Source organism: Bipolaris sorokiniana (assembly GCF_000338995.1).
Source record: "Bipolaris sorokiniana ND90Pr unplaced genomic scaffold COCSAscaffold_3, whole genome shotgun sequence".
Taxonomy (NCBI): Eukaryota; Fungi; Ascomycota; class Dothideomycetes; order Pleosporales; family Pleosporaceae; genus Bipolaris; species Bipolaris sorokiniana.
The window spans coordinates 1,541,769-1,558,998 of NW_006911897.1; the positions used below are offsets into that span (position 1 = coordinate 1,541,769).

Genomic DNA, 17,230 nt, shown 5'->3' on the forward strand with positions numbered 1-17,230 from the left:
GCACAACCAGCCCACTGTATTCATCCCAGCAAAGGCATCAATCATATCATCTACATGGATGCGACACGATTTATTGCCTCTGTTTCTTTGTTTGTTTGTTTTTTCCTTCTCACAAAGAGTTACCCCTTGGCTTCAATTTTCGGCTTTCGATGCATGCAGACGAGAAGGCAATCTGCACTTATATGAAGCGAATCACTGCTAGTATTGATTCAACACAGCCCTCAGTCTACCTCTTGGCCCTCAAATTTGGGCAGGCGCTTGGCAACATCTGACCATGTCTCCTCGCCCTTTACGATGTTGGAAATGGCCTGGGCAATGTCGTCTAAACTCGAGCGAACCTGCTCAGTTGTGTCACGGTCTCGAAGGGTGAAAGTGTTGTCCTTGATTGACTGGAAGTCAACGGTGATACCAAGTGGGGTACCAAGCTCATCGTTTCGCTAGATCACTGTCAGAGTCCAGTCATACATTCACCAGAGGGGCATGACTTACTGCATAGCGCTTGCCAATTGATGCACCAGATGCGTCAACTCGGTTGGAGATGCCAAGCTTCCGAAGTTTATCCTTCAGTGTCTTTACGAAAGGATCAAAGTCTGGGTTTGAGCTGAGCGGCACAATGAGCACCTTTGTTGGTGCAACCGCAGGAGGGAATGAGAGAACAGCACGGGCATCGTCCTGCTCGCGAGTCCAGTAGACGTGTTCACACAGAGCCTGATTCGGTCAGCCAGACATACCACTATTCCGGAACTGGAGCACTTACATAGAAGATACGGCCAATACCAAATGATGGTTCAATGACATTTGGCGTGTATTCTCGCATCGTCTCGACCCGGGTGCGCTTCTCGATTGTGATGAGCTCCTTGGGCACCTCGACCTTGCCGTCGGCAACTTCGGGGACATCGATGACAATCTTGCCCTCCTTCTCCAAGTCCAGAGACAGCTTTTCGCGCAGATCTTGCGACAAGGACTCAATGGCTGTTTCAACAGCCTTTCCGTCCTTCTTAAATTTGGGGCCAAACTTCTTCTTGTCAATGTCACATTGCCACTCCTCGACCTTGAGCGGTTCTTTTCTTGTCTCACGGACAATCAGGGGCGCACCAGTCTTCTTCATGTGCACAGACAGGTCGTATGCGCTTCGGTCAGCACAGCCAACACACTCGATCCAGCCGTACGATGTGAGCAATTCGGCGTCCCAGCAGTCGGCTGCGTAATGAGCCATCTCATTGGCCATGTGTTGCCTGAAGCGGATTTTCTTAGGATCGACACCAATCTTGAGGAGGAAGAGCTGGATGCGAGCCAGGAAGTAACCCAGTGTCTCGTTGTCGACCAGGCCAGTCTCAACTGCCTTGCCAATCTTTGTGGTCTCGACCGTGGTCTTGCCGGCCAGCTGGACGTCGCGGTTGAGCAGTTCAAGTTCGACATCCTTGACCTCATTGAATCGTGGGTGCTTTTTGCCACCCTCTGGGTCGACAAAATGCTCAATTTCGGCCATGAGGAACTCGCGTACACGCAGGAGACCTTGGCGAGGCGAAATCTCGTTGCGGAAAGACTTGCCAATGGAGGCAGACGCAAAAGGCATCTGCTGCATGTTGTGGTCTAGCAGCTTCTGGAAGTTTACAAACTGGCCCTGGGCAGTCTCTGGTCGCAGATAGGCGGGCAGGTTCGACGAGGGACCAATGGAAGTCTGGAACATGAGGTTGAAGGCAACAGGAGGCAGGAGCTCGCCGTTGTTGGCAGGGTTCCGGATGTCGTACTTCTTCATGAGAAGACCCAGCTCCTCGCCATTATAGTTGTCAATCTTTGCCAGGACCTCCTCGATCTCCTTGACCATTGAGTCCTCAAGCTTGATGGCTGCAATGTTCTTGACCTTCTTCTTTTTCTTCTTAGGATCCTCCTCTTCGACCTCGACCTTTTGGCCACGCGCCTCCTTGTCGCCCTTTAGCCTGGCCTCGAGCACCTCCTCGACCAAGTGGTCGGCGCGGAAGATCTCACCCGTCTTGGGGTCTTTGCACATCCAGTCGGCAAACTTGTCGACGTGGCCCGAGGTCTTGAGGACGTCGTGTGTGGTGAGGATGGTGGGTTCAACCTTGAGCATGTCCTCCTCGAGCACAAAGTGTTCGCGCCATATGTCGACAATGTTGTCGGTGAGGGCAGAGCCGGGCGGTCCATAGTCGTACAGACCAGCAACGCCACCGTAGATATCGAATGAGGGCGCATAGAAGTATTTGTGCTGCAATTGGCGACATGTGAGTAGGTAGTGTGCAGACAGGGTCGGGAACAGTAATAGTGCATGCCTACCTTCATGAGCTGCTCAAAGGCAGCGCGCTCAAAGGGCTTGCCCTTGTAGGTGGTGGTATCACTCGGCATGGCGGGCGTCTTGCGCTGTGGAATCTTGTACCGGAAGAGGGGTGGAGTGGTCGAGAAGTGCGTGGTGGGATGAGTCGGAGGTGGGGCACAAGGTACCCGTCTAGTAATTGTCTGGAGAGACGGTCGCCATGCAGAGCGGGGGACGCGCAGCAAAGCCTGGAGCCGGCGCATATATTATCAGGCTCTCCCCTGCTTCCACGAGGAGAATTGGCTTACTGCGAGTATAGGCCGTCTAGTATAAGGCATCGGTTCTCTGGACGACTTGCTCGCACGTGCAAATCATGAAGCGTGGGCTCGGTGGGTGACGCGCCAAGATTACGGAAAAGACGCTTCGGCCGCCGCCCCACTGAAAAGTTGTCAGGCTCGCCTACTGCAATCAACGACGACCTTCACCACTACCACCACCACCACCACCGCCCACAAAATGACAGCCCCCAAGAATGTCGCGTCCGGCTTCAAGCCCAAGAATAAGATTCGCCGCCAGGCCGCCCATTTGTCTATCAAGAAGGCACGCGAGTCTGAGAAGCGAGATGCCCGAATGCGCCGCAAGCGCGAGGAGGACAAGAACCCCGAGCTGCGCGAAGAGCGACTAGCAAACAACAAGCCCGCCACCATTGACAGCAAGCGCGTATGGGATGAGCCTGTGGGCGACGAGGAGGATGCTCTGGGCTGGGCCATTGACGTGGAGCGGTTAGCCAAGCGGAGAAAAGTCGAGCATGAGGATGAAGAGGGCAACGAGGAAGGCACACTGGCCAAGCTGAAGAAGCGGGACGAGGCCATGGATGATGATAGTGAGGATAACGAAGAAGAAGACTCCAATTCGGACGAGGCAGACAGCATGCTCGACGACTCCCAATCGGACCTCGACTCGGACGATTCAGACCTCGACTCAGATGCCGCCTCCTCCAAGCCCTCCAAGTCCTCCAAGCGAGCACCGAGCCCCACCGCAACCTCAACCACTACCAACTTCGATCTATCACCCGAATTCCTCAAGCAAAAGTTCCCTTCCATATTCAATCCCAGCGATGAGGAACCAAAGATTCTCGTCACAACCAGCATCAACTCGTCTCTACACAAGGAAGCCGACGTCCTCACCTCCATCTTCCCCAATAGCACATACATCCGCCGTACAAAGCATGCACACGCACACAAATACAGTGTCCGCGAAATCGCCAGCTTTGCGGCCGCAAGAGGCTACACCGCCCTCGTCATTCTCATGCAAGCCCAGCACGAAAAGAAACCCGACGGCCTCGACATTGTCAACCTCCCCAACGGCCCCCACTTCCACTTCAGCGTCTCCAACTGGGTCGATGGCAAGAAACTGCCCCGTCACGCAAACGACACAGGCCACTATCCAGAGCTCATTCTCAATCACTTTAAGACCCCGCTTGGTGTCCTTACCGCCCAGCTTTTCAAGAATCTGTTCCCTCCATTCCCCGAACTCGAGGGCCGTCAAGTTCTTACTCTTCATAATCAGCGTGATTACATCTTTGTACGCCGCCACCGCTATGTCTTCCGTGATAAGCGCGAGACAGAGAAGCCTGTTTTGGGCACGGATGGAAAACCAATTCCTGGCGCTGAGGATGTCAAAGTGGGCATGCAAGAAATTGGGTATGTCATATTTTTTTTCTTCTTCTGTAGAACACTTGCTAACGTTACACTACTAGTCCTCGAATGACGCTTAAGCTCCGCAGAATAGACCGCGGCATCCAATTCAAGAGTGGCCAGGAGTGGCAATGGAAAGGCCGTATGGACAAGCAAAGGACGAGGTTCAACATGTAGAAGGGCATGTACGTTTGCCCCTTCCGGCACTGTTGTTTCTATACGACTCTTTGTCTACACGTCGATATCGACAATGTTATACTTTTTTACTTTTTAGTAGCATCCATGTGTCGACATTACCTTTGTCAGCCTGGGTTTGGTACGACTAGAGTCCGACTCTGTCTACCTAATAGAACATGGCATTTCCGAAAAGTGCGCGATGACTGAGCTATGTGGATCACGTAGCTAGGTAATTAAATACCGATATATTCTCATCTCTAGCATTGATCGATTGACTTCGAGTTGTGCAAGTCAATCCAGGCCAGGGTTACGAATATCCGAGTGCGCAGAGCACTTGGGAGGTAGACACAAAATAATGAATAAAATTGTCCCAGTACCTGCATTATAGTTTTGCAACTCAATCACAAACATCCAAGTTGTTAGAAGCGTTTCACGAACTCATCACTAAATAGATGAGACTTTGCATGTGCAAACAAGTGTCCAGAATCTGCAGTGGCTCGAGAAACATGGTGCTCGGTTTGAGGCCTCACTTTGCCCGTACAAGACGTCTTATCCAACAGATCAGCGCTATCTTTATTTCACGGGCAGCGAAAAGTCGTATCCTCACAACAAAGATGCAGAGCCCGCACCTTGAGGACACCGAATGGTTCATCCTGGGCTTTCTGGCTCCGAATGATGGCGTGTTTTGTTCAAATCAGCCATGGAGCTAGGGGTAGACTTCATGCCCGCGAGCAAGGTAACTCGTTTACTATATGACAAGAACCATAGAATTAACGGAGTGGAAACCAAAACCCTCTCAACATCCAGTCCCAGCTTCTCCCGCCATAGAATGCTATCCAGAAAAGAAACACGATCGCAATTTTTACTAAGCCCACTATCAAAACGGTACCACAACCGTGCCCTCAACCTCTGGAATCATGACGCCCACCTCCAAACCCTCCACGCACCATCCGTCATCCTTGCTGCAGGTGGCTTCGTCTTCAACCACCACATGCGCCAAACCCACATGCCTGAATTCTCCAACGTCGCACCGCTAGGCACCTGGCGCGACGACGGCTCCGGCATCGCGCTCAGCACCTCCGCAGGAGCCTCAGTCGCAAAGCTTGACCGCATGTCTGTCTGGCGCTTCATATACCCACCCACCGCTCTCCTCGAAGGCATCGTCGTATCTACGTCTACGGCGCTGCGCTCAGCGAGGCCATGGTTCAGCGGCATGCCAGCACAGGGTTTCTAATCTTGGATCAGACTCAGTGGAGGAAAGCGAAACAGCAGCTTTTCGAACAGACATCCGGTCCGATTCTATTGCAGCGCTTTCGTTGGATGTACTAAGGATATAAGAAAGCGGGGTCGCTGTGGGGGTTGACGGCGAAGTTCGGGATTGCGGCTAATGGATTGGAGGAGACGGTTGAGAGGTATAATGGTGCGATTGAGAAGGGAGATGAGGATCTCATGCATAAGACGAATGAGTACCGGAGTCTGATTTTGACACCGTCCTTTTATGGGATTGATATTTCGCCGCAAAGTGAGGGGACACAGGTTGTCACAGGGTTGACGCTGGGTGGCTTGCGTGTTGATGGTAGGAGGGGGCTGTTTTTTGCTGGTGATAGGAAAATTGATGGGCTTTATGCTGTGGGTAAGACTGCCGTGGGTATTTGCGCGAATTCGTATGTTAGTGGCTGGTCCCTGGCTGATGGTGTATTTTCTGGGAAACGGGTTGGGGAGCATGCGGCAGATAAGAGGAGAGAAATGTGAATAGTGGACATTACGACTTGTGACTTGTGACTTAAATTGGAGTATATATTAAGCATAAAGCTTATTAGATTATTTTTCTTAGACATGAATAGCAGGCTACAACCTAACCTGCTAGAATTATGTATTAAAAAATAGACTTTATAGTAAAGGTAATAGTTTAAATAAAAGGCCTGTATAAAAACCTAGGAGCTTTAGCTTAGATTAACGTAAGAAGAACACTACTTTTAAACTTAAAAAGGGTTATCTAGTAGTTAACATATAATAATATTAGCAACTTCTCTATAGTTATACGCCTGTAGACACACGCCTATTAGGCGCAACACCTAGATTGACTATAGTTGCGATAAAGGTAGCAGCGCAGCGCAGCGCACTGATGTCTATAAATTCGCTATATCATAAGTCTGTCTCTCCCATCTCATCTCGACCACATGGACATTGTTATCGTCGTTGTTTTCCTTCTCTCTGAGTCGAAGTCCAGATGACAATGGAAAGGTAGTAGAGGACACTTAGCTGATTATAAAAGTGGCGTGTTGATCTCTAGTCTTAGGCCATTGCTGTGAAGTTGGGGAAATGCACGGAGAAAAGATGAAGGGATTTGGATTGGTATGGAAGCTTTTAGGATTCTCAATTGTTTCAAGCATACAATATTTTGTATCCACTTCTGCATATGAGTGCGTTTAGACAACGGCATATCAAGTACATTTACGTGCAGGCAGAGACACACCTAACATACTCAAATTCGACTCCTATGTATCAATTCCTCACGTTCTTATCTAAGCAAAAAGGAACACTCAGACATGAAATAGGTACTCTCATTGTTATGCCAGAAATGAACGACAACCCCACAGTGAAAAAGACAAAACTGGAAACTCCGAATGTACAAGTACACAATAACTGCTACTACTCCGGGTATCTATCATATATGCCTCCAGCCAAAGGTCATGGAATAGACCTTGAAGACTCACCCTTTTTTATACCAACCACCCACTTTGACAAAGGGAAAGAAAGATAAAATAACACTGGGTACACCAGAGGCCAACTCGTCATAGTATCCTGGATAACAGACATGTCGTCTAGGCAAATTATTGCCAACCCCAGGGCTGGGAAGGAGGCCACTAACCATCATAGCCATAGCCATAGCAGTAGCCAGGACTAGGATCAGGACCAGGGCCAGGGCCATGACCATATCCGTGACTGCCATACCCCCTGCCTCTGCCCCTGCCTCTGCCACCTTGGCTACCATTCTATTTGTTGCCATATCCGCTGTAAGCTCCAGGAGTCATCATGCCAGTTGGTCCTGGTGTATTGGATGCAAGGCCTGCGGGATGGTTGGTAGGCGTACTAGGTCCATCGACACCATGTCGTGCGTTTCCAGGGTAGAAAGTATTGTTGACGCCTTGCTGGAAGCCAGACAAGCCCTGTGGTGCACCCTGCGCGGCGAGCACAGCAGCTTGAGCAGCTGCGCTGGCTGGGGCTCCAACGCCAGTGAGACCCCACATGTGGCCACTCATTTCGTCGGGAACGGATCCATCGAATATCTTCTTCCTCATCTCCCAGAATACAACTCCTGTCAACCAAGCATCTGAACCAGCCGTATGTGAGTTACCGATGCGCTGGCAGCCGAGTTCATCAGCAAGATCTTGGAGACCAGACTTTGTGCCCAGATTGTTGAGTATGTTGGTCGCTGTGGCGCCAATGGCTCCACGCCTAACCAGGTTGTTTGCATGTCGCCAGAGATACTTGACGTCGAGAAGTTTGGGAAAGAATACGTTGACGAGCTTGCGATACGTGTCCTCATCCTCGGGTAGCGGCTTCGACGTAAGCATCTTGAGCATGTATGCAAAATCATAGCCCGAGTGAAATGATATCCAGTTGACATCCTCTGATAAGGTCATTCCAGATGTTGTCAGTAGCGAGCCAAACTCTTGTGGGTCAATGCCCTGGTCGCGGTGCTTTTCGAAATCAGCTCCCGACTTCTTCAGCATCTGAATCGACTCTTCGTTGTACATATCGTCTTCCAGGGAGAACTGGAAGTTGAAGGACCATGTGCAAGGGCAGGGGATAATGTTGTTTGAATATCTTTGAAACGACTTGGGCTTGTAGGTCAGAGTATTTGTGTCGAGATGTGTTGGGGGAACATCGCCTTGAACGTTGAAGAGGGTGACGCCCAGCTGGATGATCTTGAGCAGGTCGACATTGCAGCGAACGGTCTGGTAGTGGTATGATGCTTTCGAGTTGAAGTCTCCGATGGGTCGCGCAACAACACCGGGAAACTCGGTGTCCTATTTGTAGAGTGAGCATTGTGTGTACAAGCTTAGGAGAAAGGAGTAGAATGGAAACTACCCCAAGGAATGAAGCCATGGAACCACCACTAGTACAAGACTTGAGAAATATTAGACGCGACTCTGATAGCACAGAAGTCGCAGGGCGTTGCAATGAAATAGCATACTGACCATGCTAATGTATGGATACTGGTCAATGAGGGTGCGTAGCATGTCCATCTCCTGATGCAGGTTGGATCGCCAGACCTGGCGTATGCGCTGGCCAGCAATTCCCTTGGTACCGTCGTGTCCACGGGCTGCATTCTCCTGTATTTGAGCGCCGTGGGCAAACCGCATGCGCGCCTCGTGTCCGTCAAGTCCGGTGCCTCCACCTGCCCCGCCAATGGCTGCTGCTGCCCCCAGACCCGCGCCTCCCAAGCCGCCGCCCAGGCCAGCATTCGACTGAAACCCGCCCTGGTGTTGGCCGAAGAGATTCAGATTGGTGGCCTGGTTGCCCGCGCCAAAGTGCTGCATGTTCTGTTGCTGCTGCTGTTGCTGTTGTTGCTGATGTTGGTGCAATGGCTGTTGCTGCTGGGGCATTGGGCCAGAGAGATGTGCGAATGGGTTGGAGAGGTTGTGGCCGGGAAACCGGCCCCCATGAGGCGGCATTGTGGGCAAAGTGTAGCTGTTGCTGCGACGGGCGCGAGAATACAAGTGGAGGAGTAGTGAAACGGCGAGCGGGCGACACTGGGGATAACGACGCGAACGAGTGGTGGTCTGAGTTCCTTTTCTAGGCTCTTAGGGGGGTTTATAGCAATCAAGGCGTTTGCAGAGTGTGCAAGGTGCGTGTGGTAGCGATAGTGCGTGGTGAGAGTGAATGAATGGTGTGGGGAGGATGTCCGTAACCTATGGGCGGCGGCCGTGCGCCATGATGGCCGCCAAGACTGAGCCAGATGCGACCACCAACGGCTTCGCGGACGTGACGCCAACAGCATCCGCGACCGCGACCGCCTTTTCCCTTGTCGACTATCTCTCGCGGCCCATTCAGTACGTTTAATTTCTTCGCGGGGCCTCAATTGGCGTATCAGAATCCAGCAATTCCTGACTGTAGCAGCATCTTCACAATGGCACCACGCCCCTCCATCACCGGCTTCGATCCCAAGAAGTTCGCCGCCGCCTCTGCCAACGGCACAAAAGGCGACCCCTGGGCGCGATAGTACGTCTTTAGTGCCCGCAATATATACATACTGCGCCGTATACTTATGCCCTAGCTAGTGAGCAATGGCGATACACCGGTCCCTTCACCCGCTTCAACCGTTTCAAGGGCTCCTTCCCTGGCCTCGGCATAGCGACCGTTGCCTTTGCCGGATATGTTGTTGCCGAGCAGCTCTTCTTCCAAGACAAGGGACATCACGATGACCACGCATAAGACTTGCACATTCAGGCGTACCGGTTGCTTCGGGTTCCGTTGCTGTGGGATTGTATATACCTCTACCACACAGAACGATCAATCAAAATGAGATTTAGGAGTGTTTGGGGAGTGACATGGAAGTAGGTGTGAAGAGCATTCCATATGAGTGCAACAGTCGAACGGGTTAGTGGGTCTCGTATGTCGGTCAAACCGCAAGATGAACGTGGGTGTGTATGGCCGTACGTGACGGAAGAAATACTGCGGAACAGTTTGCTTTCATCGCACCTCTGAGTGAAATATCTTCTTTTCACAATTCGCATTTTGACCAAAGACTTTGTCAGCTACCATCATGTCCATCAATCCCAAGCTCCATCATTCCCTATTCATAGAGTTGTCCTTATTTCTCCAACATAGCTCACGAAAACTTATCCCGTTTCTTTCATAACTGTAGAGAACGGTTTTCTCTGCCAAACCCACTCACAATCTCTTTGCGATACGGCGCAGCACATCCTGCATACAGAGCTTGTTATTTTCTTAACACTATGCATCTACATTGATATAGAACGATCCATGCGCCATTAAATTCCCGAATTTTTGAAAAACAACGTAATCTTACTATGAGTACTGCCTAGACATGGGTATGTATCCTTCTCAGTCGCTCCCTCCTCTCCCATGAAAGATCACGAACTAAGAACTCTCTTTGTTCTCCACTCTAGAGAAAATTGTCTTCCACTTCTGATACTAAAGTAAGGAGTTTTAGGTTTTGGTACCGAACAGGCTTTCTTGGAAGTCTTTCCTTACTTGATAACTGCGCACTTCTGGTATCACGTCTACTGGATTTAGTATCACAAATAATCTCTTTTCGACTTCCGACACACAGAAAGGAGTTTTCAAGTTCTAGTGTCGAAGAAGCTTTCTTAATTTCTCTTTGATTGACTACTGTACCAATTTCTGAGCCAAAAAATACTGCATCTAGCCACTTTAGATATCTCATATCAGTCAATACATAACTTATCATGAAAATAAATCCTTCTCTCAGCTTGGCATATCACTCCACCCTAATCTCTTTCTATTTGCAGATTGTTCTGGAGAAACCCAAGTTATGAATCGTTTGCCAGTTTTCCGCACAGCAACATCACATATAATCCAACTACTCTATCTATCAATCCATTTGCAGCAGACTACCATCCCTATTCTCCTTTTGCGAAATTCACCTCGTACACCATACAAACTTATCTACACAGTCCCAGAAAAGCACAACTTGTGGCTCTCCTCTCCAGAATCTCATCCCGATACATCACCTTCCCGTTTGGTCTTTATCGTCTTGCCAAAAAAACAGTGCACTACAGGTCACAACTGCAAACACGAGGCAAGCGAATTACCCTGTGTATCTTGACATACCATGTATCTGTAGCATCAACTCTACGTATACATAGTTACACCTGTACCTTGGATGTGCGATGGCAAAGAAAATTCACGTAGCACAAGCACGGATCCACGTCAGAAATCATTTTGTACTACGATAACTATAGTTGCGAGTCAGGTTATACGGCACTCTGTGTCGAGTCCATCTCACGGTCATAAGGTCATTGCTGACTCAGATTAAGACTGCAGTCATGAGATATCTGTACGTATCCAATTGGTAAATCCACATTAGAGCAAAATTCAAAAAGGGGTAGAGTCAAAATTTCGACCTCGTAATCATTTGATTAAAGGAAAAACAGGCTGACTGTATTACCTTTTACGCTGCTGATCAAACTACCTAACCATGCAAGATCACTGCATCGCTATCAAACATCGCTATCAGACAATCAGATATACAGCACATGGGTGCCTAGTACGTACCGTGCGCAGCCACTCAATCTCACACAATTCTCCCATCGTAACTCAAAACATCACCGCACTAGTGTTATCCACCTACACATCCACATCTAACCCCTACACCCGCACAAAACATCCTTCCCAAACAGCCTTGAGATCGAGACTCCACCTTGAAACACTCCTCCCCCACCTATCCACATACTTACACCCACATAGTACATACACTTCGTTCTACTAGGCACATCCGCCTCCTATCTACTTCCCTCTCCATCCTCGCTCTCGCATTCCCTACACCTAGCATACGCATACACGTGGCATATACCATAGCACATCCAGCATACTACACCCTAGCCTACTCCCGTAGTCCCCAAAAAAGCAACATCTACAAAAGAAGCAAAAAAAATAAACTCCTGCATATCTAAAAAATACTCTACTTCGCCGAACTAAGTAGTCGCTTATGCACAGCGCGAATGTCACTTGCTGCAAATCTAGTCGGGAAAGACGAACGAAACATGCAACATTGTATCTGCAGCGATGCAGCGTTTTTCTAGCAAGGTGGATGACGGGGTGCGATCTGACAGGGGTTAAGAGAGAAAAAAAATTGAAGCGAGCAAACAGGATTTGGGGGAGGGGGGAAGTGGGAATACGAGGTCCCAAGGGATTGTTTTTTACCGTCGATGTTGAGGGATCAACCTCCCCCCGTTCGTACGCGTTTGGATACAACAATTCTTCCCCCCCCCCCCCCAAAAAAAATCCTAAATCACCTATTTAAGCGCGATGTTATTTCCTGAATTTGGCTGTATCCCGCGAAAATTAAATTTACCCTATTAGATCGGTATAACTACTCGAACGACGTAGGTAAATTTCGATGCTGTCTTCCTCGGGGATGATGGATGTGAAGAAAGATCTGGACCCCGAGGATTACAATGGGGAAAAAAAAGGGTAACTAGGCTTACGGCATTTGTGAGTGAGTGTGTGTGTGTGTGTGTGCCAAGTCTTTTCTTTTTGTCCGAGTAAAGATAATTCCCTCCCCACGTTTCCCACGTCCCTAAATCGCGGTGAATTCGTGTATACTACACGCTAGACGCGAAAGAAAAAAAAGCAACAGAGAAAACAGCAGAGCGGTGCTGCTTTGCACCAAACTACCGGGAAAAAACAACCACACGACACACACTGCGGCCGTTATTTATTGTCCTTTTGCAAACTATTTCTTTCTCTTTTTTTTGGTTAGACCCCTCTAACTGGGTTTCTGGCAACGCACTGAATATACCCCCGGCGCGCCTCTAATTCCGCATTACCCCCCAATTATCTACAGTTACTCCGCTGACGCAATCTCAAGCTTGGCACCTACGACGCTCTCGCACCATGTATAATATCCGGCAGCCCGGGGTGTACAAATAACGGTAGTAATCTGATTGGCACATAGCCGGTCCACCATGCCACACCCCGAGCGCGCTCATAAGAGGCATTGGATAATCTGACCATGATCCAGGTGCTTGGGAAAGGGGAAAAAAGAGGGCTGTCGCTTGCTCGCTCATGCTCTCTCACCCACACAAGCGTCATCATCAATCAATCTTCGGTAATAACCGCAACGCCCCTGTGTATGCATGCAGCATGCGCGCATAGTTGGCGTGGCGCACGGCTACTTCCTTGCAAAGAGAGGGAAGAGGGCAGAAAGAAGGAAGGGGAGAGGAGAAAAAAAGGGGCAGCTAAACTTCTTTTGGGGTGTGTATACTTGAAGAGCGTAGCGTATGGGGGGGTCCACGGATTAATACCGATGCGGTCTTATGGATGTTGCTACGGGACTATTGGTGCCTTGTATGGGGGCTAAAAGAAAAGAAGGTAAGCGTGTGCTGAATCGAACGGCGACTGTTCTTGTGTACGTGGGGTCGTCGTAAGTAGAAAAAGAGAGACGAAGAGGAGAAAAAATTTGGCAATGAGGAGGGTGTACGAGGCGGACACCTGCCCGTTTGAAGGGAGGAGCCGAGAAGGATTGTTGGCATTACGGGGCACTACCCACCAATTTGCATCTCAACGCCGCGCCGCGGTCCTTCGATCTCGCGACAGTTGTTAGGCGTGCAGTTCATGCTGGAGCGGCACGGCTCATAGCTGTTGGTGGTGCGGCGTATAAGTGTGTGGCTCTGGATCGCCGGTCTAAAAGGATCGCAACCCTTGCCTTTACGGGCCGTGTGTGGCTTCCTACCCCCATGTGTAGCCCAATCTCTTTGAGGAGCGTTGAGCTGAGATGGGCTGTACACTGACGTTGGACGACGACAAGGCGGGAGAGATTAAGGCTGATCCGTCTTACTCTTCAGCCTAAGCAGCGAGCAATTGTGGCGTGAATATGATGCCCAGCCGGCTCTGATGGTCTACGTAACTACATCTTACATACATATATCTCTTATTGAACTGTGCCAACGCCCCATAGAGCTGGGGTTTGTGGGGACGCACTGACCGCTACCTCATGTCGTCTGCGCTCAGCCCCGTCATCATTTAGCGGGAGTTGATTGCATGCGCCGGCAGAGAAAACAAGCACTTTCAATGTGCCTTTGAACGTGATGTTCTGATACAAATGCGACAGTCGGCGGCAATCGTTACATCGTTGCATCGGTTCACTATTACGAGATGAGTCGCTAATCGCGCAAAGTGTACATACTGCACTTGCTTTGTAATCGTTGCCCAAGATGCATCAATGGAAAACTCCGTGATACGACATACCGCCGGATGAAGGGTTACTATCCATGTTGCGAGAAGTCGAGTACCCTGCCCCCCTCTCACAGCAGCGTTGGGCTGCAGCCCGAAAGCTAAAAACAACCCGTTGAGTTGAGCTCCGCGGCGCAGTTTGTATTCAGAGTTTCGTGCCTGATATGATCACAGTCGGTGGTTATAGGTACAGTAGAATTCATATTTCGCACTCGTGTATCAGAAGTGCTAGTGCGAGGTCCTGTTCGGCCTGAGTTTACTTCGGGCATGCTGATCCAGCTATTTCGATCCTGAATCCGAGCAGTTCAAGGTTCGCGTGTAGCTCGTTGGTCTATTGTAAGCGAAACTTTCTTGCAACGACGTTTAACGACAAACCATAACGGTCTCTGATACATAGCTTACTCATTACTCTTTACCTGAAGCGGGAGGAAGCGTTATGATTCAACAAGAAGAAGATTTGCCTTCGATAAAACTCGGTGTGCACATGACAAATTGAGTTCAAGATGCGATGCCCGCGGATGCCAAACATAGTGGGTGGGACCTGCTTGAGACACCGGATGGATTAGTAGGGTTGTTTCTTTTCGTTGGGGAAAAGCAACAAAGGTTGCAAGGGAATTCGAGTGCGAGTATCTCAATTCGGCAAACGACCTCGTACCTGGCCAGCAGAAGACAAAGCTAATAGGCTCTGCTCGGTCCTTGCAAAAGCATAGGCTTTTGTCGATTCGATAATTGACTACCAATGAAAGTGCAGAGCAGCAGCTTGGACATTGTTCAACCTCGGGCATGCTGTTTCATGAAACACACGAGCAAACCCAGCCAGACGGGCAGTGTAGAGACGTTTGCGCCGCGGAACCAGCCCTCTCGTTGTCGCATCATACCTTTGGGGTATCCTATATCGTAGCATGATTGCGTGGATGTCTTAGATCGGATGTGCGGGCTAGTCTTTGCCGGCCTTGTGTCGGCTTACCCATGGTAAAACATGTTTGAAAGGCACGGAACAGGCTCTTCACTACTAGCACGCACACAGTATGCTATTCGGTTGCTGTTGCACAATGCTAGGATCGGCGGTCTGAGTCCGGGTGGGGGTATGGGAGTTAGGGCTCACCTTATGCAGTTTGACAAGAAGGGCTAGCGCGGCCTGCAGGTACAGAAACAGGGTTCTAGCATTGGGGGCCACGGTTGAGAAAAGAGGGATCAGCAAAGCGCAGAGGAGGCAGGCCGGGAGAAGTTTGCGCTTGTTGGACTTGACCAGCAGCATGGCCCTGCAGCTCACGGCATTTGTTTGGTTGCTCAATGGCCTTGGACATGCATACGCATGTACAGTATATTGTCGGCAAGACAAGTGGAGATGAGCGGGTGCTACTGGGGCACAACGAAACATATAGTCAGAGACGACGGTTGTTGGGTGTATTTACGGCGGGTGGGCGTAGCACGGCAGGCGATACCTCCGGTGAAGGTAGTCTCGGGAAGTACAGACTGCAGACGGCAGAGTAGAGAGCTTCTCGGTACTAGACAGTTTAGGGCGTGGTGCGAGCGCCATGTAACCGACGTCAAGATGTCCGAAATAAACCTCCCGTAGATGGATGGATGGATGGATGGGTGGAGGCGCATGAGGCGCAGGAGGCGTGCGTAAGACGTGGATCCCGCTAAGTTGAAGTTGCGCAAAGGTGGAGGCATGGCGCAGACGTCGGCGATGTGTGGTGGGGGAGTACAACAACTGCAGGAACCAAGCAGCAGGGGAAGAGGGAGGAGAACTCTTACGCAACGACGGCCGTAAGACTCTGGGCCTGTGCCTGCCTTGTGGGTCCAGGAGCTGGGGGGGGAGGAGGAGGGAGAGGCGGACGGGCGTGATGATAAGCGCATCCGCAGACCAGCACACGCAGTCGAGAGGTTGCGTTCTGTGCTGTGTACTTACTAGACTTACTAGGAAAGTAAGTATGTACATACTAAGCAAGTACCGTCTGCGCCAAGCCCGTTTGTGCCAATCAGGGATTGCCCCTGCACGTAGGCAAGCGCGTGCCGGCAGTTGGCAAAGGCACGTGACCCAACCTTCACTGCCCATGTGCAGAAACAACAGGCAAGTGCTGGGCATACTTGGTGCGCGGCGGATTCTTTGCAGCGACGTAATGTATGTAAATAACTGTGTCCATGACATGCTGCTGGCCAGAGGAAGAAAGTATCGCCAATGCCCATGTGCAAGCACGGCGCCTGGGGGCACCATGGCGTGACGCTATGGAGAATTTGTCGGTGTGCTGGTTGTGCGCACATGCAGCTGAGATTGCTGGCCGAGAGTGCGACGGTGCTATGTGGTGTCTTATGCACGCCAGAACGACTCGTTCTCCCCACGCCCACGCTCGCATTCGCAGAGGCACATGACCAGGGGCTTGTTGTGTCCGCCGCGACAGGTAACTATGTACGTATGTACGTTTGTGTGTGCCATGTACAGTAGACGACATACATGCTTACGCAGATAACAGTTCCAGGGTACAGTACAGCAGCCCAGGCGCGGATGATGGCCCAGACTGTCGCAGCCCTTCTTCTTCTTCCGACGACGACGACGATGGCGATGACGACTCGGACGAGGCACTGCCATGCCCTGTTGCCATTGATGAGACGTGTAAAAGTCTTGAGTGAGGCGGGGTACTCGAGGGTCGTATCGTCTGGTGTCGTGTCGTGTCAAGTCGTTGTCGGTCACGGCATTCCGGCAGGGCTCTCTTCGGCTGTTTCACCTTGGTCCCAGGCGTAGGAAGATCTGCAGACAGGACCGTGATGACTTGTTGGCCTATGCCCGCGCGGCCAGTGGTAGCCTGTCTTACCTGATCCGATGCCTGTCACGATCCCCTTTAAACAGATCTCTTGACCTGATCACAGGCACCGCCATGGTGACATGCTGTGTCGTCTTGAGTGCACACACACACTCGCATCCCAGGCGAGACCGCCAGCCGATGTTTTGGTGCATACTCCTGCTGTCTGCTCGTCGACTATTATGTATCAACACACATGTACATAGTTAGTAGATATGTTCAGCGTGCATGCTAGTCCAACTCCGAGTACAATGCGCCGTGCCCGCCTGAAAAAAAGCGAGGCCGGCAAGTGTTCGGCACTAAAGAGCACAAATCCCCTCCCCGCCAGCGTA

The 17,230-nt window shown here is 50.6% G+C and overlaps 7 protein-coding genes across 7 annotated transcripts; 4 read left to right on the forward strand and 3 right to left on the reverse strand.

Annotated features, from left to right (window-relative positions):
• Positions 1-221: 221 nt before the first annotated feature.
• COCSADRAFT_23841 (uncharacterized protein) lies at positions 222-2,364 on the reverse strand (the record flags this gene model as incomplete). Its single annotated transcript, XM_007698252.1, has 4 exons — positions 222-437; positions 490-708; positions 758-2,227; positions 2,296-2,364. The coding sequence occupies 4 exons, from the start codon at positions 2,362-2,364 to the stop codon at positions 222-224; spliced, it is 1,974 nt and encodes a 657-aa protein (XP_007696442.1).
• Positions 2,365-2,756: 392 nt separating this feature from the next.
• COCSADRAFT_179126 (uncharacterized protein) lies at positions 2,757-4,425 on the forward strand. Its single transcript, XM_007698930.1, has 2 exons — positions 2,757-3,975; positions 4,032-4,425. The coding sequence occupies exons 1-2, from the start codon at positions 2,789-2,791 to the stop codon at positions 4,144-4,146; spliced, it is 1,302 nt and encodes a 433-aa protein (XP_007697120.1). The 5' UTR covers positions 2,757-2,788; the 3' UTR covers positions 4,147-4,425.
• Positions 4,426-5,265: 840 nt separating this feature from the next.
• COCSADRAFT_34268 (uncharacterized protein) lies at positions 5,266-5,920 on the forward strand. The gene has a single exon (XM_007698389.1). It carries the CDS (start codon positions 5,596-5,598, stop codon positions 5,896-5,898), a length of 303 nt encoding a protein of 100 aa, XP_007696579.1. The 5' UTR covers positions 5,266-5,595; the 3' UTR covers positions 5,899-5,920.
• Positions 5,921-7,026: 1,106 nt separating this feature from the next.
• Positions 7,027-8,828, reverse strand: COCSADRAFT_352402 (uncharacterized protein; the record flags this gene model as incomplete). Its single annotated transcript, XM_007698931.1, has 2 exons — positions 7,027-8,180; positions 8,352-8,828. 2 exons carry the CDS (start codon positions 8,826-8,828, stop codon positions 7,143-7,145), a joined length of 1,515 nt encoding a protein of 504 aa, XP_007697121.1. The 3' UTR covers positions 7,027-7,142.
• A 455-nt stretch (positions 8,829-9,283) lies between these two features.
• COCSADRAFT_168663 (uncharacterized protein) lies at positions 9,284-9,588 on the forward strand (the record flags this gene model as incomplete). Its single annotated transcript, XM_007698932.1, has 2 exons — positions 9,284-9,375; positions 9,435-9,588. 2 exons carry the CDS (start codon positions 9,284-9,286, stop codon positions 9,586-9,588), a joined length of 246 nt encoding a protein of 81 aa, XP_007697122.1.
• A 5,503-nt stretch (positions 9,589-15,091) lies between these two features.
• Positions 15,092-15,968, reverse strand: COCSADRAFT_289597 (uncharacterized protein). The gene has a single exon (XM_007698933.1). The coding sequence runs from the start codon at positions 15,955-15,957 to the stop codon at positions 15,454-15,456; it is 504 nt and encodes a 167-aa protein (XP_007697123.1). The 5' UTR covers positions 15,958-15,968; the 3' UTR covers positions 15,092-15,453.
• A 507-nt stretch (positions 15,969-16,475) lies between these two features.
• Positions 16,476-16,963, forward strand: COCSADRAFT_289601 (uncharacterized protein). Its single transcript, XM_007698934.1, has 2 exons — positions 16,476-16,507; positions 16,572-16,963. Exon 2 carries the CDS (start codon positions 16,604-16,606, stop codon positions 16,838-16,840), a length of 237 nt encoding a protein of 78 aa, XP_007697124.1. The 5' UTR covers positions 16,476-16,507; positions 16,572-16,603; the 3' UTR covers positions 16,841-16,963.
• Positions 16,964-17,230: the final 267 nt, after the last annotated feature.

Bases quoted from the DNA above. Each gene is read 5' to 3' on its own strand.
- COCSADRAFT_34268 (XM_007698389.1), top strand. From the start codon at position 5,596: ATGCATAAGACGAATGAGTACCGGAGTCTGATTTTGACACCGTCCTTT.
- COCSADRAFT_289597 (XM_007698933.1), bottom strand. From the start codon at position 15,957: ATGCGCTTATCATCACGCCCGTCCGCCTCTCCCTCCTCCTCCCCCCCC.
- COCSADRAFT_179126 (XM_007698930.1), top strand. From the start codon at position 2,789: ATGACAGCCCCCAAGAATGTCGCGTCCGGCTTCAAGCCCAAGAATAAG. The intron at 3,976-4,031 runs GTATGTCATATT...TTACACTACTAG, and splicing joins GTGGGCATGCAAGAAATTGG to TCCTCGAATGACGCTTAAGC.
- COCSADRAFT_289601 (XM_007698934.1), top strand. From the start codon at position 16,604: ATGATGGCCCAGACTGTCGCAGCCCTTCTTCTTCTTCCGACGACGACG.